The sequence below is a fragment of the Mesoplodon densirostris genome, chromosome 11 (genome assembly GCF_025265405.1).
Source record: "Mesoplodon densirostris isolate mMesDen1 chromosome 11, mMesDen1 primary haplotype, whole genome shotgun sequence".
Lineage (NCBI taxonomy): Eukaryota > Metazoa > Chordata > Mammalia > Artiodactyla > Ziphiidae > Mesoplodon > Mesoplodon densirostris.
The window spans coordinates 47,475,585-47,498,692 of record NC_082671.1 but is presented as its reverse complement, the minus strand read 5'-3'; the positions used below and the strand labels follow the sequence as shown (position 1 = coordinate 47,498,692).

The window sequence follows — 23,108 nt, the reverse complement described above, 5'->3', positions numbered from 1 at the left end:
AAAGGAATCCAAATCGGAAAAGAAGAAGTAAAGCTGCCACTGTTTGCAGATGACATGATACTATACATAGAGAATCCTAAAGATGCTACCAGAAAACTACTAGAGCTAATCAATGAATTTGGTAAAGTAGCAGGATACAAAATTAATGCACAGAAATCTATTGCATTCCTATACACTAATGATGAAAAATCTGAAAGTGAAATCAAGAAAACACTCCCATTTACCATTGCAACAAAAAGAATAAAATATCTAGGAATAAACCTACCTAAGGAGACAAAAGACCTGTATGCAGAAAATTATAAGACACTGGTGAAAGAAATTAAAGATGATAGAAATAGATGGAGAGATATACCATGTTCTTGGATTGGAAGAATCAACATTGTGAAAATGACTCTGCTACCCAAAGCAATCTACAGATTCAGTGCAATCCCTATCAAACTACCACTGGCATTTTTCACAGAACTAGAACAAAAAATTTCACAATTTGTATGGAAACACAAAAGACCCCGAATAGCCAAAGCAATCTTGAGAATGAAAAATGGAGCTGGAGGAATCAGGCTCCCTGACTTCAGACTATACTACAAAGCTACAGTAATCAAGACAGTATGGTACTGGCACAAAAACAGAAAGATAGATCAATGGAACAGGATAGAAAGCCCAGAGATAAACCCACGCACATATGGTCACCTTATCTTTGATAAAGGAGGCAGGAATGTACAGTGGAGAAAGGACAGCCTCTTCAATAAGTGGTGCTGGAAAAACTGGACAGGGACATGTAAAAGTATGAGATTAGATCACTCTCTAACACCATACACAAAAATAAGCTCAAAATGGATTAAAGACCTAAATGTAAGGCCCAAAACTATCAAACCCTTAGAGGAAAACATAGGCAGAACACTCTATGACATAAATCACAGCAAGATCCTTTTTGACCCACCTCCTAGAGAAATGGAAATAAAAACAAAAATAAACAAATGGGACCTAATGAAACTTCAAAGCTTTTGCACAGCAAAGGAAACCATAAACAAGACCAAAAGACAACCCTCAGAATGGGAGAAAATATTTGCAAATAAAGCAACTGACAAAGGATTAATCTCCAAAATTTATAAGCAGCTCATGCAGCTCAATAACAAAAAAACAAACAACCCAATCCAAAAATGGGCAGAAAACCTAAATAGACATTTCTCCAAAGAAGATATACAGACTGCCAACAAACACATGAAAGAATGCTCAACATCATTAATCATTAGAGAAATGCAAATCAAAACTACAATGAGATATCATCTCACACCAGTCAGAATGGCCATCATCGGGGCTTCTCTGGTGGCGCAGTGGTTGAGAGTCCGCCTGCCGATGCAGGGGACATGGGTTCGTGCCCCGGTCTGGGAGGATCCCACATGCCGCGGAGCGGCTGGGCCCTTGAGCCATGGCCACTGAGCCTGCGCGTCCAAAGCCTGTGCTCTGCAATGGGAAAGGCCACAACAGTGAGAGGCCTGCATACCGCAAAAAAAAAAAAAAAAAGAATGGCCATCATCAAAAAATCTAGAAAAAATAAATGGTGGAGAGGGTGTGGAGAAAAGGGAACACTCTTGCACTGCCGGTGGGAATGTGAATTGGTACAGCCACTATGGAGAACAGTATGGAGGTTCCTTAAAAAACTACAAATAGAACTACCATATGACCCAGCAACCTCACTACTGGGCATATACCCTGAGAAAACCATAATTCAAAAAGAGTCATGTACCAAAATGTTCATTGCAGCTCTATTTACAATAGCCCGGAGATGGAAACAACCTAAGTGTCCATCATTGGATGCATGGATAAAGAAGATGTGGCACATATATACAATGAAATATTACTCAGCCATAAAAAGAAACAAAACTGAGCTATTTGTAATGAGGTGGATAGACCTAGAGTCTGTCATACAGAGTGAAGTAAGTTACAAAGAGAAAGACAAATACCGTATGCTAACACATATATATGGAATTTAAGAAAAAAAAAACATGTCATGAAGAACCTAGGGGTAAGACAGAAATAAAGACACAGACCTACTAGAAAATGGACTTGAGGATATGGGGAAGGGGAAGGGTAAGGTGTGACAAAGCGAGAGAGAGGCATGGACATATATACACTACCAAACGTAAGGTAGATAGCTAGTGGGAAGCAGCCACAGAGCACAGGGAGATCAGCTCGGTGCTTTGTGACCGCCTGGAGGGGTGGGATAGGGAGGGTGGGAGGGTGTGAGACGCAGGAAGGAAGAGATATGGGAACATATGTATATGTATAACTGATTCACTGTGTTATAAAGCAGAAACTAACACACCATTGTAAAACAATTATATTCCAATAAAGATGTAAAAAAAAAAAAAAATCCACGTGCACTCCCCAGAACACTGTCCCAGGACAGGGCTGACCCGAAGTCCTCTCCAACCTCCCAGCCCCAACTAGCTTAAATGTGTCCCTCTTACACAAACACTCCACATCAACAGTGGACTTGAGTTTAGTGATATATGCTCAGTTCCTGGGCAGCTCAAGCCCTGGGAGAATCAGCCCAGATGCTGCAGGACCCCCAAACCCAGAGCCTCCTCATTCTTTGAACAAACAGGAGTAGCAGGGGCTTCCCCCAAAGAACAGATGATGCCCAAGTATTGCATAAGCCAACAAGTCTTGCATTTAACTCAAGAAGACATTCTTAATTTTTTTCAAAGAAGTTCCTGATTGCTCGTTCCGGGGGAGTTTTTGCCGGCTCACGCAGTGTTTCCGTGCGCAGATCTCAGTCTGATTGAGGAGGTGCCCCTCTTCCTGCTCATGGCTTCCGTCATGAAGGAAAGCCGGGATGGGAGTGGCACAAGAGGGTAGGGCTGAGAGTCTCATCCTAGCATGGGTGAGGTTTCTGGGGAGGGGGTCAGTGTGAAATGTCAGAATGTGATGGGAAGCTGACTCCACAGAGGAGGAGGCCGAAGGTCTCAGCAAAGGAGGCAATTAGGACAATGATGCTCTACCAGGCAGAGTTCAGGCTCTTCCAGGGGGTCCTGATGGTAGGGGACTGCTTACTTTGTGTTCATTAATGGGCTAAAAATACTCTTTCAGGGCGTGAAATACTCACGTATGCTCACAGAATTGGTATATTCTCCAGACATCCTGCACAGGGAGAAAAGCACAGGTGAATCTCCTTCACATGGAATCCAAGTTACGCTCACCCCAGCCTGAAATCATCAGCCAGGCTACTGCGGCCTCCACAAGCCCGCTAGCTGGCCAGGTGGCATGAAGTGCACCTGTGTGACTCTAAGCACCTCTCTTTCCCTCCTCACTCTGCTCTTTCCCCTTCAGAGATGTGCGAATTTCAACCCTGGAGCCCCCCCTACATGGCAACACCACCTACCAGGGGCCCTCCTGCCGTGCTTCTCTTCAGCCCATTTCTTCATCCCGGGGGGTGCTACTGCCTGAATAAATACACGTGTAGAAACGCTAGCATCAGGAGTTGCCGCTAAGAAACCAACTGTATGATTTTTTTTTTTTTCTCAAGTCCATGCTCTAGTAGGTCTGTGTCTTTATTCCTGTCTTACCCCTATGTTCTTGATGACATTTTTTTCTTAAATTCCATATATATGTGTCAGCATACAGTATTTGTCTTTCTCTTTCTGACTTACTTCACTCTGTATGACAGACTCTACGTCCATCCACCTCATTACAAATAGCTCAATTTCATTTCTTTTTATGGCTGAGTAATATTCCATTGTATATATGTGCCACATCTTCTTTATCCATTCATCCGATGATGGACACTTAGGTTGTTTCCATCTCCGGGCTATTGTAAATAGGGCTGCTATGAACATTTTGGTACATGTCTCTTTTTGAATTATGGCTTTCTCAGGGTATATGCCCAGTAGTGGGATTGCTGGGTCATATGGTAGTTCTATTTGTAGTTTTTTAAGGAACCTCCATACCGTTCTCCATAGTGGCTGTACCAATTCACATTCCCACCAGCAGTGCAAGAGTGTTCCCTTTTTTCCACACCCTCTCCAGCATTTATTGTTTCTAGATTTTTTGATGATGGCCATTCTGACTGGTGTGAGATGATATCTCATTGTAGTTTTGATTTGCATTTCTCTAATAAGTAAAGATGTTGAGCATCCTTTCATGTGTTTGTTGGCTGTCTGTATATCTTTTGTGGAGAAATGTCTATTTAGGTCTTCTGCCCATTTTTGGATTGGGTTGTTTGTTTTTTTGCTATTGAGCTGCATGAGCTGCTTATAAATTTTGGAGATTAATCCTTTGTCAGTTGCTTCATTTGCAAATATTTTCTCCCATTCTGAGGGTTGTCTTTTGGTCTTGTTTATGGTTTCCTTTGCTGTGCAAAAGCTTTGAAGTTTCATTAGGTCCCATGTGTTTATTTTTGTCTTTATTTCCATTTCTCTAGGAGGTGGGTCAAAAAGGATCTTGCTGTGATTTATGTCATAGAGTGTTCTGCCTATGTTTTCCTCTAGGAGTTTGATAGTGTCTGGCCTTACATTTAGGTCTTTAATCCATTTTGAGCTAATTTTTGTGTATGGTGTTAGGGAGTGATCTAATCTCATACTTTTACATGTCCCTGTCCAGTTTTCCCAGCACCACTTATTGAAGAGACTGTCCTTTCTCCACTGTACATTCCTGCCTCCTTTATCAAAGATAAGGTGACCATATGTCCGTGGGTTTATCTCTGGGCTTTCTATCCTGTTCCATTGATCTATCTTTCTGTTTTTGTGCCAGTACCATACTGTCTTGATTACTGTAGCTTTGTAGTATAGTCTGAAGTCAGGGAGCCTGATTCCTCCAGCTCCGTTTTTCGTTCTCAAGATTGCTTTGGCTATTCGGGGTCTTTTGTGTTTCCATACAAATTGTGAAATTTTTTGTTCTAGTTCTGTGAAAAATGCCATTGGTAGTTTGATAGGTATTGCATTGAATCTGTAGATTGCTTTGGGTAGTAGAGTCATTTTCACAATGTTGATTCTTCCAATCCAAGAACATGGTACATCTCTCCATCTATTTGTATCATCTTTAATTTCTTTCATCAGTGTCTTATAATTTTCTGCATACAGGTCTTTTGTCTCCTTAGGTAGGTTTATTCCTAGATATTTTATTCTTTTTGTTGCAATGGTAAATGGGAGTGTTTCCTTGATTTCACTTTCAGATTTTTCATCATTAGTATATAGGAATGCCAGAGATTTCTGTGCATTAATTTTGTATCCTGCAACTTTACCAAATTCATTGATTAGCTCTAGTAGTTTTCTGGTAGCATCTTTAGGATTCTCTATGTATAGTATCATGTCATCTGCAAACAGTGACAGCTTTACTTCTTCTTTTCCCATTTGGATTCCTTTTATTTCCTTTTCTTCTCTGATTGCTGTGGCTAAAACTTCCAAAACTATGTTGAATAAGAGTGGTGAGAGTGGGCAACCTTGTCTTGTTCCTGATCTTAGTGGAAATGGTTTCAGTTTTTCACCATTGAGGATGATGCTGGCTGTGGGTTTGTCATATATGGCCTTTATTATGTTGAGGAAAGTTCCCTCTATGCCTACTTTCTGCAGGGTTTTTATCATAAATGGGTGTTGAATTTTGTCAAAAGCTTTCTCTGCATCTATTGAGATGATCATATGGTTTTTCTCCTTCAGTTTGTTAATATGGTGTATCACATTGATTGATTTGCGTATATTGAAGAATCCTTGCATTCCTGGAATAAACCCCACTTGATCATGGTGTATGATCCTTTTAATGTGCTGTTGGATTCTGTTTGCTAGTATTTTGTTGAGGATTTTTGCATCTATGTTCATCAGTGATATTGGCCTGTAGTTTTCTTTCTTTGTGACATCCTTGTCTGGTTTTGGTATCAAGGTGATGGTGGCCTCGTAGAATGAGTTTGGGAGTGTTCCTCCCTCTGCTATATTTTGGAAGAGTTTGAGAAGGATAGGTGTTAGCTCTTCTCTAAATGCTTGATAGAATTCGCCTGTGAAGCCATCTGGTCCTGGGCTTTTGTTTGTTGGAAGATTTTTAATCACAGTTTCAATTTCAGTGCTTGTGATTGGTCTGTTCATATTTTCTATTTCTTCCTGATTCAGTCTTGGCAGGTTGTGCATTTCTAAGAATTTGTCCATTTCTTCCAGGTTGTCCATTTTATTGGCATAGAGTTGCTTATAGTAATCTCTCATGATCTTTTGTATTTCTGCAGTGTCAGTTGTTACTTCTCCTTTTTCATTTCTAATTCTATTGATTTGAGTCTTCTCCCTTTTTTTCTTGATGAGTCTGGCTAATGGTTTATCAATTTTGTTTATCTTCTCAAAGAACCAGCTTTTAGTTTTATTGATCTTTGCTATCGTTTCCTTCATTTCTTTTTCATTTATTTCTGATCTGATTTTTATGATTTCTTTCCTTCTGCTAACTTTGGGATGTTTTTGTTCTTCTTTCTCTAATTGCTTTAGGTGCAAGGTTAGGTTGTTTATTCGAGATATTTCCTGTTTCTTAAGGTGGGATTGTATTGCCATAAACTTCCCTCTTAGAACTGCTTTTGCTGCATCCCATAGGTTTTGGGTCGTCGTGTCTCCATTGTCATTTGTTTCTAGGTATTTTTTAATTTCCTCTTTGATTTCTTCAGTGATCACTTCGTTATTAAGTAGTGTATTGTTTAGCCTCCATGTGTTTGTATGTTTTACAACTCTTTTCCTGTAATTGATATCTAGTCTCACAGCATTGTGGTCGGAAAAGATACTTGATACAATTTCAATTTTCTTAAATTTACCAAGGCTTGATTTGTGACCCAAGATATGATCTATCCTGGAGAATGTTCCATGAGCACTTGAGAAAAATGTGTATTCTGTTGTTTTTGGATGGAATGTCCTATAAATATCAATTAAGTCCATCTTGTTTAATGTATCATTTAAAGCTTGTGTTTCCTTATTTATTTTCATTTTGGATGACCTGTCCATTGGTGAAAGTGGGGTGTTAAAGTCCCCTACTATGATTGTGTTACTGTCGATTTCTCCTTTTATGGCTGTTAATATTTCCCTTATGTATTGAGGTGCTCCTATGTTTGGTGCATAAATATTTACAATTGTTATATCTTCTTCTTGGATTGATCCCTTGATCATTATGTAGTGTCCTTCTTTGTCTCTTCTAGTAGTCTTTATTTTAAAGTCTATTTTGTCTGATATGAGAATTGCTACTCCAGCTTTCTTTTGGTTTCCATTTGCATGGAATATCTTTTTCCATCCCCTTACTTTCAGTCTGTATGTGTCTCTAGGTCTGAAGTGGGTCTCTTGTAGACAGCATATATATGGGTCTTGTTTTTGTATCCATTCAGCCAGTCTGTGTCTTTTGGTGGGAGCATTTAGTCCATTTACATTTAAGGTAATTATTGATATGTATGTTCCTATTCCCATTTTCTTAATTGTTTTGGGTTCGTTATTGTAGTTCTTTTCCTTCTGTTGTGTTTCTTGCCTAGAGAAGTTCCTTTAGCATTTGTTGTAAAGCTGGTTTGGTGGTGCTGAACTCTCTCAGCTTTTGCTTGTCTGTAAAGGTTTTAATTTCTCCATCAAATCTGAATGAGATCCTTGCTGGGTAGAGTAATCTTGGTTGCAGGTTTCTCTCCTTCATCACTTTAATTATGTCCTGCCACTCCCTTCTGGCTTGTAGAGTTTCTGCTGAGAGATCAGCTGTTATCCTGATGGGGATTCCCTTGTGTGTTATTTGTTGTTTTTGCCTTGCTGCTTTTAATATGATTTCTTTGTGTTTAATTTTTGACAGTTTGATTAATATGTGTCTTGGTGTATTTCTCCTTGGATTTATTCTGTATGGGACTCTCTGTGCCTCCTGGACTTGATTAACTATTTCCTTTCCCATATTAGGGAAGTTTTCAACTATAATCTCTTCAAATATTTTCTCAGTCCCTTTCTTTTTCTCTTCTTCTTCTGGAACCCCTATAATTCGAATGTTGGTGCGTTTAATGTTGTCCCAGAGGTCTCTGAGACTGTCCTCTGTTCTTTTCATTCTTTTTTCTTTATTTTGCTGTGCAGCAGTTATTTCCACTATTTTATCTTCCACCTCACTTATCCGTTCTTCTGCCTCAGTTATTCTGCTATTGATCCCATCTAGAGTATTTTTTATTTCATTTATTGTGTTTTTAATCGATGCTTGATTCGTCTTTAGTTCTTCTAGGTCCTTGTTAACTGTTTCTTGCATTTTGTCTATTCTATTTCCAAGATTTTGGATCATCTTTACCATCATTATTCTGAATTCTTTTTCAGATAGACTGCCTATTACCTCTTCATTTGTTAGGTCTGGTGGGTTTTTATCTTGCTCCTTCTCCTGCTGTGTGTTTTTCTGTCTTCTCATTTTGCTTATGTTACTGTGTTTGGGGTCTCCTTTTTGCAGGCTGCAGGTTCGTAGTTCCCGTTGTTTTTGGTGTCTGTCCCCAGTGGCTAAGGTTGGTTTAGTGGGTTGTGTAGGCTTCTTGGTGGAGGGGACTACTGCCTGTGTTCTGGTGGATGAGGCTGGATCTTGTCTTTCTGGTGGGCAGGTCCACGTCTGGTGGTGTGTTTTGGGGTGTTTGCAGACTTTTTATGATTTGAGGCAGCCTCTCTGCTAATGGGTGGCGTTGTGTTCCTGTCTTGCTAGTTGTTTGGCATAGGGTGTCCAGCACTGTAGCTTGCTGGTCGTTGAGTGAAGCTGGGTGCTGGTGTTGAGATGGAGATCTCTGGAAGATTTTCGCCGTTTGATATTATGTGGAGCTGGGAGGTCTCTTGCGGACCAGTGTCCTGAAGTTCGCTCTCCCACCTCAGAGGCACAGCACTGACTCCTGGCTCCTCAATTTGGGATGATTTGTTGTCTATTCATGTATTCCACAGATGCAGGGTACATGAAGTTGATTGTGGAGCTTTAATCTGCTGCTTCTGAGGCTGCTGGGAGAGGTTTCCCTTTCTCTTCTTTGTTCTCACAGCTCCTGGGTCTCAGCTTTGGATTTGGCCCCGCCTCTGCGTGTAGGTCGCCGGAGGGCGTCTGTTCTTCGCTCAGACAGGACAGGGTCAAAGGAGCAGCCTCTTCGGGGACTCTGGCTCACTCAGGCCGGGCGGGAGGGAGGGGCACGGAGTGCGGGGCGAGCCTGCAGCGGCAGAGGTCGGCGTGACGTTGCACCAGCCCGAGGCGTGCCGTGCGTTCTCCCAGGGAAGCCGCCCCTGGATCCCGGGACCCCGGCAGTGGCAGGCTGCACAGGCTCCCGGAAGGGCGGTGTGGGCAGTGACCTGCGCTCGCACACAGGCTTCTTGGCGGCGGCAGCAGCAGCCCCAGTGTCCCACGCCCGTCTCTGGGCTCCGCGCTTTCAGCCGCGACTCGCGCCCGTCTCTGGCGCTCCTTTACGCGGCGCTCCCAATCCCCTCTCCTCGCGCACCAGGAAACCAAGAGGGAAGAAAAAGTCTCCTGCCTCTTCGGCAGCTCCAGAGTTTTCCCGGACTCCCTCCCGGCTAGCTGTGGCACATTAGCCCCCTTCAGGCTGAGTTCTCGCCGCCAGCCCCGGTCCTCTCCCTGCGCTCTGACCGAAGCCCGAGCCTCAGCTCCAGCGCCGCCCGCCCCGGCGGGGGAGCAGACAAGCCTCTCGGGCTGGTGAGCGCCGCCCGGCACCGCTCCTCTGTGCGGGAACCTCTCCGCTTTGCCCTACCCAGGTATGTGGGGAGTTTCTTGCCTTTTGGGAGGTCTGGGGTCTTCTGCCAGCGTTCAGTAGGTGTTCTGTAGGAGTTGTTCCACGTGTAGCTGTATTTCTGGTGTATCTCCAACTGTATGATTTTAGGACCAATAACTTTTCCTCTCTGGGTCTCATTTATAAAATGGTGCTAGGTTAGAACAGGGTTTCTCAAATGTCAGTGCTTCATGTACCACCCTTCCAATTGTTGCTACGACCATGTATAACTCATACTCTTATATATTTAGTATTTTCCAGTGATCCTGCCTTTTATAATAAAAAACGCATTTCTCTTAAAAGGAAGTCATATCACCAGGGTAAACAGAAAACCAGTATTGCTGGACCTAAAAAGACAAAAACTGTAGCAGTAAAAATAATATAATGCATGAAACAGTTTTTTAAAAATTTTGGCTAGATATTGTTGTCTGCCCAGAGGCTGTGAAGCTGAGATCTACCATCTCTTTACTAACAGGGACATTTGCAGGTGTCAGGGCAGCAGTGTTAAAAATACAGAAGCACTACACTGAAACTTTCTCCCCATCATAGTGTGAAGACTGGAAGGAGAACCCTAAAGGAAATCATCATCTTATTACCTGAGCAGATTCTGTATAATGTTATGTTTGTGGGTGACCTAAAAAAGCATCTCCAGCCCCTCCATCAGCCTGCCCCCCACATCTGGGAAATTGAGTCAGAGGATTCCAAAAGTCCTTCCAGCCCTAATATTCTAAGACCCCTTCCATCACCCACTGGTACTCTTCACCCTCCAGCAGCTTGCGGTAGGTGGCGATCTCGATGTCCAGGGCCAGCTTGGTGCTCATAAGTTCCTGGTACTCATGCATCATCCAGGCCAGCTCCTCCTTGGCCTGGAGCAGGGTGGCCTCCAGCTCATCCAACTTGGCTCAAGCATCCTTCAGGGTGCAGTTGTCCCGCTGCTCGGCATCAGCAATGGCCATCTCCAGGTTGGAGCACTGAGGGCCAGGAGGTGGCATTGCCCCCTCAGTTCTAAGGCACCCTGAGCCTCCCTTCCCGCCCCCCGCCCCAAGTGCTTACTGTGGTTGGACCAAGCCCTGTCCTGCCCCACTTCCTAGAGCAAAACCCCATGCATGGCGATAGAGTCCTGTTAACCTGGGACTGGGGGGCTTGTTATTCCCAGCCCCTTGGCTTTCTGAAAAGGCCCTTCCAATTGTTCCAGAATTCAGGTGGGAGCTAAGTGCGGGCAATGAGAGCAGGGGCTCCATTTGAGGAAGGGGTTTCTGAGATGGAGGACCCAGAGAAGGAGAAGGGGCATGGGGGAGTGTATATGATTGACAGTTCACCCCTCCCTTGGGATTGAGCCAGGAAACCCCAAAGCCCCTTTACTGGCTTCTTCACACTCTCGATCTCCGAGTGCAGCCTTTGGATGAGCCGGGTCAGCTCTGAGATCTCGTTCTTGCTGTGTTTGAGGTCATCCCCATGCCAGCCAGCTGCCAGCTGCAGCTCCTGGAACTACGGGGAGAGGGGTCAAAGCAGGGAGCCGAGCTCAGCCTGGCAGACTGTGCCTTTGCCTGGGGAGTGTGGCAGAGGTAGATATCTGTCCAGCTTCGCCAGGCCTATCACCTGCCTCCCACTCAACCACCTGTTCATTGGCTTGATTTATTTGCCTTAAAACACAGTTGATCTCACTGATGGTTGGATTCAGCCTTAAAGTCAGTTGAAATTCCCATACTCTCCACACTGCAGCTTTACAACACACAACTTAGATTATGATACTCCCCTGCCTATAGCCCTTCAAAGTCAAGGTCAAATTCAAACTCCTAGCCTGGCATCAAGGTGCTTTGAGATCTGAGATCCACCAAGATCTTCAGGCTCAGTTCTCACTGCCCCTGCCCATCACCTACTTGGCTCTTCACCTGTGCCAAACAGTTCCAGGTTCCATAAAGGGCCCATGTGCTCTCAAGTCTCTGAGTCTTTGCGTGAGCCTCTCCCTCCAGCTGGAAAACATGCCCCCCAACCCGTCCTCCCTTTTTCCCTAACCAGCTCCAACTCAGGGAAGACTCACTTCCTCCAGGAGGTCTTCTCTGATTCCCTGCTTGGGTACACTTCTGTGCCCAGAGCCCCTGGCACACCAGTCTGTAGGTCTTACCACGCTGTACTATGATCACACATTTCTCTGTCTTTCCCATCAGGCTCAGAATGACAGGATGGCAGGGACCTTTAATTTTATTTCTACCATCTAACTTTGAGTGTAAGTCATTAAATGCAACTGAGGAGGCCCTGAAAGACCCAACAGTGATACTCAGGCTGGCTACTCCCCGCTCCCACACTCCACGCACTCAGAGGGCACAAAAAAGGCAGTAACCTGCCCGGCTTCTGGGCTTCGGCTTCTCCCGTGGCGACCTACAACTTCCCGGTGGGTGAACTTGAGAAGCCCCTCCCCTGCTTCCAACCCTTGACTCCTCCTCCCCACCCCAGAAACTCAGAAAAGAGACGATTCAGCATTCTCCCAGGGGAGGGGTTCAGTGATGGAAGGAAGTCAAAGGCTTCCTGCTCTGCCACACGGGGTGAGCCCCAGGTCTCTGGGGAGATTGGCTTTTGCATGACCAGCTGGCCAGCCCAGGGAGCAGGGAGCAGCTGCTTCTGGCAGGAGGCCCCTGCCTGGGAATGCAAACCCCTGAGGTTAACATTTCGCTGCTCTGCCCTGCTGCCCTGAGCCTGCCTGCATGTGGCGAAGGCCCCGTGGGCAGAGACCAGCCTTGGGCGAATGGCGTGCCCTTCAGTCTGCACATAGTAAGGGCCCATGGGAGGCACCACGTGGAGGGTTGGAGTCTGCATGCACTCCCTGGCAGTCGAGGGTGGGAGGCACCAATTGATGGCCAGGGGAGTGAGTGCAGTCTGCATCCGTAGTAGGAGGAATTTAGGTCAGACTGCACAAGGGGAGCTGTGCAGACTTCCTCTGAAGAAGGGAAGATTGTGATGCTCCAGGTATCTTGAATCGGTCCAGTATAAAAACAGGATGTCCACAAAGGCTATACCCAGACCCCCACCTCTGAATATCCAACCGGAATCTCCAGGGCTGGCCCCAAACAGGAAGCTACACCGTCCAATGCCCCCAAAGGCCTGCCTTACGCCCCCCTCTCTCCCACCACTCAGGGACAGCCACTCAGACGTAACTTCTGACAGAATCACCTGAGGACAAGGGCAAGTGACCTCAGCACGAGAGCTCTGTGAGAGTGACATGTTTTCACTTCTCCATCCAACAGTCGTGACCCTGTTGATTCTGCGAACAAGTTCCCAAAAGCCTTGCTGGCCTGGTGGGAAAGCCCATGCATGGAGTTTCGTGAAGACAGGGCCTTGCTAGACGCTGAGCATAAACTCTCCATAAGCTCCCTAACCTCTTGTTCTATATTCAGTGGAGACCTCTGACTGCCTGTCCCCATACCTGCCCTATACCCCACACCTCCAGACTTGCACCCCTTCCTGCCAGATACTCCTGGGTCTCAGCACTGAGACGGCCCCACCCTGACTGCCTGCAATGCGCGATCTTTGGACAACTGTTGGTTGCTTTGAGACTGTGCTCCTGTTCTGTAGGCAGCCTTCAGGCTCCTCACGTGACCCTTCTCTCCCAATAAGCTGGGCAACTTAGAAGTAGAGATCTGAGAAATTAACTGATAACCTTGATTTGGACAGACAGTTCCCTCAGGCCCCAGCCTCCTTCACTTTCACCTGAATTCTGGAGTCTTCTCTCCAAGGAACAAACACGATTGCTCAAAGTGAATGACAAAAGCTTTTTATTGAAGATTCACCCAAAGATGGACAGAGAGAAGGAGAAGAGGTGGACAGGGTACTGAGTGGCTCTTGTCCTGACCTTGAAGGGTCAGTTGCTGCCAAGGGATGGAGAAGGAGTTTGGTCCTGATGTAGAGGGAGATCCGGGATCTGGTAGGAGGCGGCATTGGGCTGGGAGGGGACATATGTGACCCTAATAATTCTGAAGATGAAGCGCCTGGCTGGATTCACCTCTGTCCATGGGAGGTGAAGAGTCAGCTGACATCTCTCCCATTCCAGCTGGGTCAGCAAGCCCAAATTAGGAAGAAGCTACCAAACTCCAAGAGGGCAGAGTCCATGCCCTGGCACTGAGACGACATTGGTAAGATGAGCCCCAGGAAGGGAGAGTGGAGGTGGGGGTGAAGGAAGCAGAGACACCAGGAATGGGCCAGGCTGGCCTCAGACGGCTGCAGGGACCTCACCTCCACTATCGGTGGGATCTCTTGGCCAGGGTGGTGGTAGACGTGATCTTGCTGCTGGAACTGCCGCCGACACCAACACCACCACCAAACCCAAAACCACTTCCGGAGCCAGAACCCAGGCCAAATCCGGAGCAGCTTCCTAACCCTCCACCAATGCCTCCTGCGCTGGCAGCACCCCCAACTACAGCTGCGGGAGAAAGACAAGAACAAGGTCATTCCAACAGTGCTGGAAACCAGGAATCTCACCCCAAATCGGGGTGAACAAGTGGCCACAGCGGGGGCAGACGGTACTTACAGATGCTCACGGCACTCTGGCATTCTCCAGACATTCTGTGGGTGACAAAAAGAGCAGTGAACCTCAGCAAACCTGGAGCCACACTTCGTTCAACAAGCAGGTGTCAAGCACCCTCCCATCCTTCAGCAGCCAGATTTGAGGCCTGAATGTGAACCTGTTATATAACACCATCCTGATTCATAACACACCAGCACAGAAGCAAGTGGTCCAGCAGAGGTGTCCCAGACTGGCCATGGCTCTGGACCCTCTCCCTTCCTCCTGTTCCCACCCTGCCTTAGCCCCCCTCACCGGCACTCCTCGCCCTCCAGCAGCTTGCGGTAGGTGGCGATCTCAAGGTCTAAGGCCAGCTTCACACTCATGAGCTCTTGGTACTCTTGCAGCATCCGGGCCAGCTCCTCCTTGGCCTTCTGCAGGGCGACCTCCAGCTCTGTGCGCTTGCTGTAGGCATCTTTCAGGGCCCCCTCCCCACGCTGCTCTGCATCAGCCACGGATGCCTGCAGAGTCTGGCACTGCAGACAAAGGCACGGGACAGGCAATCACCAGGGGCCTGCTGTCAAGACCTCTAAATCTGTCCCATCTCCTGTAGCAGCTTTGCTTGGGTTAGGATGTCAGGATTCTGTCTGTCCTTCTCCCCACCTTCCCTGACTCTTATGCATTTTATTCACTCCAGCTAGGGTCCACCAATGCCCCCACCAGACTGATTAGACAAAATGAGCAAAACCAATGAAAAAAAGCCAAGAAAACTTATTTGCTGAGGTTATTGTGTCATGTTAACTAGGATATTGCTGAAAAGATCTGGGTATGACTTATGCAAAGAGCTACAAATCCCCCGCAGACTAGCTCAAGATCTTCTGGTCTGATGCTTTATCTGCTTGTCTACTATGGTGACATCTGCCTCAGGCCCCTGGCCCTGTACCGAGGCCGGGTAGAGGTGACACATACTTGCTTCTTGACATTCTCGATCTCAGCCTGCAGCCTCTGGATCAACCTGTTAAGCTCTGAAATCTCATTCTTGGTGCTCTTCAGGCTGTCACCATGTTGTTCGACTGAGGCCTGGAGCTGCTGGACCTAAGACCCAGGAGACACAGGGAAGCAGGGGTCAGGGGTGTTTGGGTAGAGTCTATTCTCAAGTGGACTCAGCAAGAATAGCCACAGGTGGAAGGGATAATACAAAATGTCATGCTATTTCTAGGCAGACCAGGATCAGTGCCAGCCAGAAGAATCCGTTTACCCCTGACTTCTCTTGGGCTCGAGCTGATGATCGTCTGCTCACAGACATCAAAAGCAGAGCCCTAGAAGCCACTCTCGGCTCCTGAGAGACCCCCAACACCCACCTTGGTCTGGTACAAGGCCTCGACCTCGGCCTTGCTCCTCTGGGCAATGTCCTCGTACTGGGCACGGACCTCAGTGATGATGCTGTCCAGGTCCAGGTTGCGGTTATTGTCCATGGACAGGACCACAGACGTGTCACTGACGTGGGTCTGCATCTGGGACAGCTCCTGCAGGGAAAATGTCTCACATCAGGCCTCCTGGAGAGTCTTCCCTAATCTCTGACACCAGAGACGTGCCATCACCGTGGAAATGAACATGCCACAGGCTCAGATGGAAGCCAACTTGGCATTCCCAAAGCATCCAGAGAAGGAGGAGGGGTAAGTTTCTATGTAGAAATCAAGTGGTTGGTGATATCTCAAGTCAGAAAAGCAATGCTTGTAGTCTTTACTGCTCCCTAAGCTCCTCCAGGTCAGGGGGCCCTGAGCATGTTGCATGGAAGGGAAGGGAATGGATCTATTTCACTAGAGAAATGCTAGACGGCATTAAATTCTATCCCATGCAATCTTTAGACCTAATCTTCTAAGACAACCTCTGGTTTTGAGACCTCTCAGTTGAATCTCTCACTTCAACCCTTTCTATCCATGACCTTGCTGAGAGCCCACGGCCCTGAAGTAAGGAAGCTGAAGTCCTTTCAATGAACTGTCAATTCCGACCAGCAGCCTCACAGATGGAGGAGTCCCTTCCCTGAATGGGGGGTGGGGTGGGAATGGAGTCCTCACCGCAGCATAGAGGACCCTCAGGAAGTTGATCTCATCATTACGGGCCTCCACTTTGGCCTCCAACTCCGCCTTGTTCATGTAGGTGGCGTCCACGTCCTGCAGAGGAAGGGGGAGGATAAGAGACAAGGTACAGGCATTCCAATAAGGGGGCAGGGCGTGTTATGTGACGCACAAGGTAGCACCAGGTGAGGTGGCGGGGGACTAATCATTTGGCCTATTCTGCCCCTAAAGCCACCTGCAGACATGGAAGTTAATTATCCAAATGGGCTTTTTTCACAGCCTTAATTCCTAGTTCAGTGAGATCGGGATAGTACCAAGTTGGGTGGAGATGAGAGAAATGGACCGAACCCATGATTCAAGCCAAAGGCCACTCCCGAGGGAAGTGGGAGCACATCCCTACCCTCCTTCAACGCTTACCTTCTTTAAGACCACAAAGTCATTTTCAGCAGCTGTACGTTTGTTGATCTCATCTTCATACCTGGGGATGGGAAGATGCAAAAAAAAAAAAAGACAAAAGCCCCACAGTGAACTAGTGTTTCTCACTCTCTCCTGCTGGTTTTCGAACATCTAACTATCTGGAAAAATCCATCTAATTGGCTACATTTTCCCACGTTCATACAGATATTCATTCCACCTACATTTATTGAGTAATTACAGTGTATGAGGTACCAGTCTAGACACTAGTTGACTCAGAGAAATGAAAACCAAATTTTAAAAAGACTGTTTGCAAGACATAAGATGTGAGGAGGAGAACCAGCAATGATCTGGTCAATTTTATTTCCATAGAAGGGCTGTCCTTTGGCCATTGGGTGGATTAAATTCTCAGGAGGATTGCCAATACTCCAGTTCTTCTTCTTTGGTTTGAGAGTGAATTGAGAGAGGGAGCTGGTATTTTTCTCAGCTCCATCCCATAATGAGCATAATAAGAGTTACTCTGCATTCAGTGTTCATTTTATGTCTGGCACTATGCTACTAGCTTTCTCTATCTCATTTAATTTCATTTAATTCTCACAACCTATAAAGTAGAACTATTATCCCCATTTTAAAGATGATGAAAACTAAGGTTCAGAGAGGTTAAGCAAGTCACCCAAGATCACACAGCTAGTAAGTGAAGGAATCAGTATGCCAAGCAGGTCCACCTATCTCTACAGCCTGTATTCTTCTAACCCTTCTGTATTGCTTTCCATCTGTTTGATTTTTTATCTTATTTGTATATGGCAAGCCCAACTCTCTGGATACCTCACTCATTTTCTGTTTGGGGCAACTTAGGGTTACTAGACCTCACCCCATTAAAAAAAGTGACCATGTAGAAGCATGGGAACAGACTGGAGGTCCTCCCTGACCCTTTGGAGTCTCTTCAGAGCCTGAGATTCTAAAGGATGAAGAGGAACCCGGGGGGCCTGGGGCATGGCTGGGCAGATTGTCGCTTCCCCTCCCCACATACTTGGCCTTGAAGTCCTCCACGCTGTCCTGCATGATCTTCAGCTCAGACTGCAGGCGTCCTTTGTTGTTGGTCAAGGTATCCACCTGCTTCCTCAGGGCACTGAGGTAGGCCTCAAAGAAGGGATCAAGTTTTTTGCTGGATGTGGTTGTCGTCTGCTGCTGAAGGAGGCTCCACTTGGTCTCTAGAACCTTGTTCTGCTGCTCTAAGAACCGCACCTGTATTTAACACGGACACCAACCGACTGATGAGGGCCTGAATCTCTGGCAGGAGGGCTGACCAACACCATCCCAGTCAATCCAAGCTAACCAGGGAGCCCAAGAGCCATCCGAGTAGGGCCACCACATTGCAACTCCAGGCACTATCTGCTGGGGTCAACATGGCGGCCCCGCTCCATAGCAGCAAGTGGGCCACGTGTGTTGGGAAGAACAGAGCAGAGCCCAAGCATCGGGGCCTGACTGTGCAGCAAGAACAACTTCCCGACCACAGGGAACCAGAGTTACTGAGAAGGAATGAGTTGCTGAGAATACTGAACTTCTATGAAATAATAAAATAAAACAAATTTAGGAGATACAACCACAGCCTAAGGGCTATTGCATTCAAAGTGATCCTGACCCAAGGCAAAGGAATGATAAATTCACTGAAGATGTTTTAAACAAGCTTTCTTATAAATGGACCTGGTGTTTCCCTGTGAACCTGTGCACAACTGAGTATAAATATTTAAGATCAAGCCCTAGACATATTCTGAGTCTCATAGATTCACTGCTGCAAGGGGACTTCCCTGAAGTTTCCCTCTAGGAAGAGATCTAGCCAGATAAACCAAGGTTTGGCATGATATTTCCACTTTAGGTGCTTCAGAATTGAAAGAAAAGTAGGTAAGGGTGACTGATTACAGTTTGAACTTAAACTGATGATGGGAGATTAGACAAGGAAGCACCCAACCCTTGCTCTTACTTGCTCTATAGGTCCTAGAGTCACAATAAAGCCCTTTTAAGCTGCTATGGGTTAATTCAAACTAGCAAGAAGAGCAAATATTCCCACTCAATCTACTCCAAGATGGTTCATTCTTGCCCCATTCATCTAAGAGAACTAAGACTTCGATGCACAGAGAACCAGGGCACCCTGGGCCAAATGTGCTGCAGCCATCTATTCAGTCATTCATCTTTGGATTAATGACTCTCTGGAACTAATCTCTTTGCTATCATCCATCATACAGAAGTACAGCATACAGCAGAAAAGACTTGAACGTCCAGACCTTGCATGGAGAAGGGAAGTGGACTACAAAAAGGAAAATCAGAGAGCCATCCCCTATCCTCTTCAAACAGACCCAGAAATGAGCAATTTTGCCCAGAGTCAGGAGGATGAACACAATGACCTTCCAAGGTCCTACCAGGGGCTCTAATCTGCCATTAGAGTCAGTCCCTTTCTCGTTTGGGAAACCAGTCTGGTTTTCTTCTGCTCTGACAACAGAAGTGCCAGTCGTTAAGCTATTATATTAGCTATAATTAATTAACTATTAAATTATTAGCCATATTACTTATGAAACCAAAATCTGAGAAGAAGCAGGGAAACAAGGAACCCACTTTATAGCTGGGGTGACTGGACCCAGAAAAGTTTAATGATTTGCCCAGTAACACATAGCATGTCAGGAAATCCAAGTATTGAACTGCTTTGAACAGCCTGTTTTCCCACCAGCCATAGGACATAAGAGAAAGAGGAATGAATTTTCTTAACCGGGTGGGAAACAGAGGCCCAGAGATGTTCGCAGTTTTCCCAAGTCCGCAGCAGGCTCAGGTCTGAGATGCCAGGACTCAGAAACCCTGGCTTCTACCACCTTATCTGACCAAGGGGCCGGCTCACCTTGTCAATGAAGGAGGCGAACTTGTCGTTGAGGGTCTTGATCTGCTCCCGCTCCTCGGTCCGGACCTTCTGGATCTCAGGGTCAATCTCCATGTGGAGGGGCGTCAGCAAGCTCTGATTGACGGTGACCTCCTGAATCCCTCCAGCAGGGCACACAGGGAAGCCAGCACCACCCCGTCCACCAAAGGAGCCCCCAAATCCAAGGCCAAAGCAGCCAGCCCCCAAACCTCCAGCAGCCCCAAACCCAGCGCCTCGCCAGCACCCAGCCGTGCCGATGGAGATGCTCTTGTTTCCCCCGAGGTTGCAGAGACTTCTGCTACTGAAGCCCCCAGAGGAGTAGCAGCCTGTGCCCCCAGACATGGAGATCGAGTTGAAAGCAGCCTTCTTGCCTCCACCTACGATGGCTGAGCCACAGCTAAAGCCCTGGGGCCCGCCTCGGACACACTGCTGTCTGATGAGCATGGCTGGAGAGAGAGGAACACGCTCAGAGTTGTCAGGGAGAAGCGAGAAGGGCCAGGCCACTGACTGCCACAGCCGTAGCCTGGGTCTCTTATATGTGCAGGAGAGCAGGGCTTGGTTGCAGGGGCATAAAGGGAAGAAGCTGGGCTTGGCCTTTGGCACTGGCCCATCCTTCTTACACCTGCTGAACATGTCACAAACACACCTACAGAAGTCATTCGGAGGCCATGCTCTCTACCAGGAGAAGCTGAACCGGTGATGCAGGGCCTCCTGGGTCACAGGCCCCCCACCCACTGTACTCCCATCTCATCAGCCTCCAGGGGCCTCCCTGCTCCAGACAAGACAACCCATCGCTCTGTCTCTCACTCCACAGAATTTGGAACCTGCGGGCCTGACTTCAAATGCACGCTCTGCAAACCTGCAGCGAGTCATTCTCTGGGGCTCAGTTGCTTCACCCATAAATTGGAAATACTACAAATATTTGCCTTCACCTTCTGTCAAGATACTGAGATTAAGAAGAAAGAGTGCTTTGTAAACCGTCAGAGGCTGCACGGTTATTTGTCACTATCATTACTCTTCTTCCATGTGCACTTGGCCCCATGTAGTCATACAAAAGGGGAAATCCATATTCCAGCCTTCTAGCCTTCCAAACCTAGATCAAGACTCACCTCGACTTGACACACAGTTATTGAGAACCTACTATGTGCCAGGCATGGAGCTAGGGACAGAAGAAAGTTGACTCTGCCTTGGGCCCTCAAGACTCGCATTCCTTCTCGGGGCTTCCAGTCTGGCTTGGCAGGATCCTAGGTCAGCGTTCTCCAGGCTGGGTCCTTATTGTGTGCACCATGCTACTCAGTTTGCTGCCCAGTTGTTTGCTTGGCTCCACCGGAACAGGCCATGTTCTGTTTTCCCATAATGGTCCCGGCATTCAGGGCAGGAGCTTGGAACTTTTTGTTCCAAGGTGCTGGGGACCCCTTTGGCAGAATGGTGAAACCTATGAGCCTCTGCCCAGAGCAATGTTTTCAAATACAAAGCCCTAGTTTTAAGCTCGAACTTAAATTATTCCCCACTGAGTGCAACAGATCTGTGTTCAAATCCCACCTGTTGCTACTAACTGGCTGTGCAGTCTTGGGCAGGTCACCTAACCTCTCATAACCCATTCAACCCATCCTCTCATCTATCCTATGGGATGCCTGCCTCATAGATCATGAGATGATGTATCTGTAGTGCCTGGTACGTAGTAGGTCAGTAGGCATTCATTCTTATCCTTCCTGGGCTTTGCCATTGCCACTTCTGAGGAGAAATTAGATGAAACCTCAGCCCTCTTCTCAATCCCTAATGAGACTGCTATTCTGAATCTGGGGAACAGCAGTGATGAGGGCCTACATAATTCCCACAGGCCTGAGCTGACCCTGACTGAATGAAAGCTGGCCACCCCAAAAATGATCAACCTATCCCGTGCAAAGAGAGAGAGCAGGGCTGGCCCATGGGGTGAGAAGAGAGTGGTCAGTGGATGCAGGTCATGGGGACTGGGCTGCAGGGGAGGCTGGACTGGCTGGGAGCTCTCTCCTCTGGCCAGCTCCTCTCTCCCCACCTCTACCCTCATTGCCTCTCCCTGCCCTCTTCTTCCCTCTACCTCTGAGCTGCACCCCACCCTCTGTCCCCATCTACTTCAGCCTTTGCTGGGCTCTCCCTGCCCCTGCCTAGGTGGCCTCTAAGTAAATGGAGAGTGGGTGGAAGTGCTGTGGCAGGGAGGACAGGAGACCCCCTGGGCCCCATCAAAGGTCCATGGGAGAGAGTCCAAGGGATGGCCCATCCACCTGTAGTAAGTGAGCATTCCAGAGCCAGGACTATCTCTTACAAGGGACAAGGTTGAACATCCTCTCATCCTTTCAATGAGTATTTATTGAATGCCAACTTCATGCCAGGCACTGTACTGAATGCTCTATATACATGTGATCATGTAATCTTCCTAAAAGTTCTCTGCAGTCAGTATCACAACCATGCTTACAAATGATGACTTGGAAGCCCAGGGGAGGTGAAGTAGCCCCCCAGGGTCACACAGTAGCATGTGGTGGAGCCAGGACCCGAACCCACATCAGTCTTCTCCCAAAGGCTCTGCCCTCGCTGGGGGTTGATGAGCACTTTCATGGGCTAGGAGGAGGGTTTGCATCTGCAGGGTGCAGCCTCAAGGCGTCTCGTGATGTGTCCATTGTGTCTTGTAGTCTGTAGCTGTGACACCCTAATACTAGGAGAAAATGCTGTGTCCTTAAGTTGTGTCCAGTGCCTAAAACAGAAAGCCAGCGGGGGTGGAAGGGACTTTAAGGGAAATAATCTATAATATACAATCAATCTTATTTTGTGCCTGTGGGGCACCCAAACCAAGGATCCCCAATTGAGGTACTTCTCATCAAGTTAACTCTAAGTTGAGGCAGACACCATCCCTGAGACAAAAATTTAGATGAGGGGAAGCCCACCTTGCTTTCCATGTAGCAGGAACTCTCATATAGAGCTGCCATCACGTGCTGGACACTGGGTGCTTTTCGGGTAGGGGTTCCCTTCCTCACAACAACCCTGCAAAAAAGAGGAGTTGCTATGCTCAGTTTAGAGCTACAGCCGCTGAGGCTCAGAGAGGTTATGTAACTTGCCTGAGATCACATAGCTAGGAAGTGGTGGAGGTAGGAGGACAGTCCTGTCTGTCTAACATCAAAGCTTGTGACCTTAACCTCTGCACCACAATACTGTATATCAGAATCTGCAGGAAAAATAATTATACAACAACTTAGACAGACTTTTATCTTATGGTCCGTCAGAGTAGTCACGGGGTCTCGGCCAGCACGCTGCATGTTCTGTCCTTGCTTTTGCCACAGGACTGGTTGTTTGGATCATGTGACCCTGTCCTTACAAGTATCCAATAATATAGGACACTGTCCTGAGGGGCCAATTCTATGTCCTCCAACTAAGTCCAAATTAACTAAATGAAAAATCCTATAATAAACCCAAACCAAACAGGAAGAAAGCTCTGGACTAGAGCCATATTCTGTGGCTCTACTATGAAGTCAGAATTGCCAGAAG

At 47.0% G+C, this 23,108-nt stretch overlaps 1 protein-coding gene across 1 annotated transcript; it reads right to left on the bottom strand.

Annotated features, from left to right (window-relative positions):
* Positions 1-13,932: 13,932 nt before the first annotated feature.
* KRT4 (keratin 4) lies at positions 13,933-20,036 on the bottom strand. The gene is made up of 9 exons (XM_060113667.1): positions 19,575-20,036; positions 17,718-17,932; positions 16,691-16,751; positions 16,274-16,369; positions 15,557-15,721; positions 15,165-15,290; positions 14,511-14,731; positions 14,223-14,257; positions 13,933-14,114 (listed from the first exon to the last, which is right to left on the bottom strand). The coding sequence occupies exons 1-9, from the start codon at positions 20,034-20,036 to the stop codon at positions 13,933-13,935; spliced, it is 1,563 nt and encodes a 520-aa protein (XP_059969650.1).
* Positions 20,037-23,108: the final 3,072 nt, after the last annotated feature.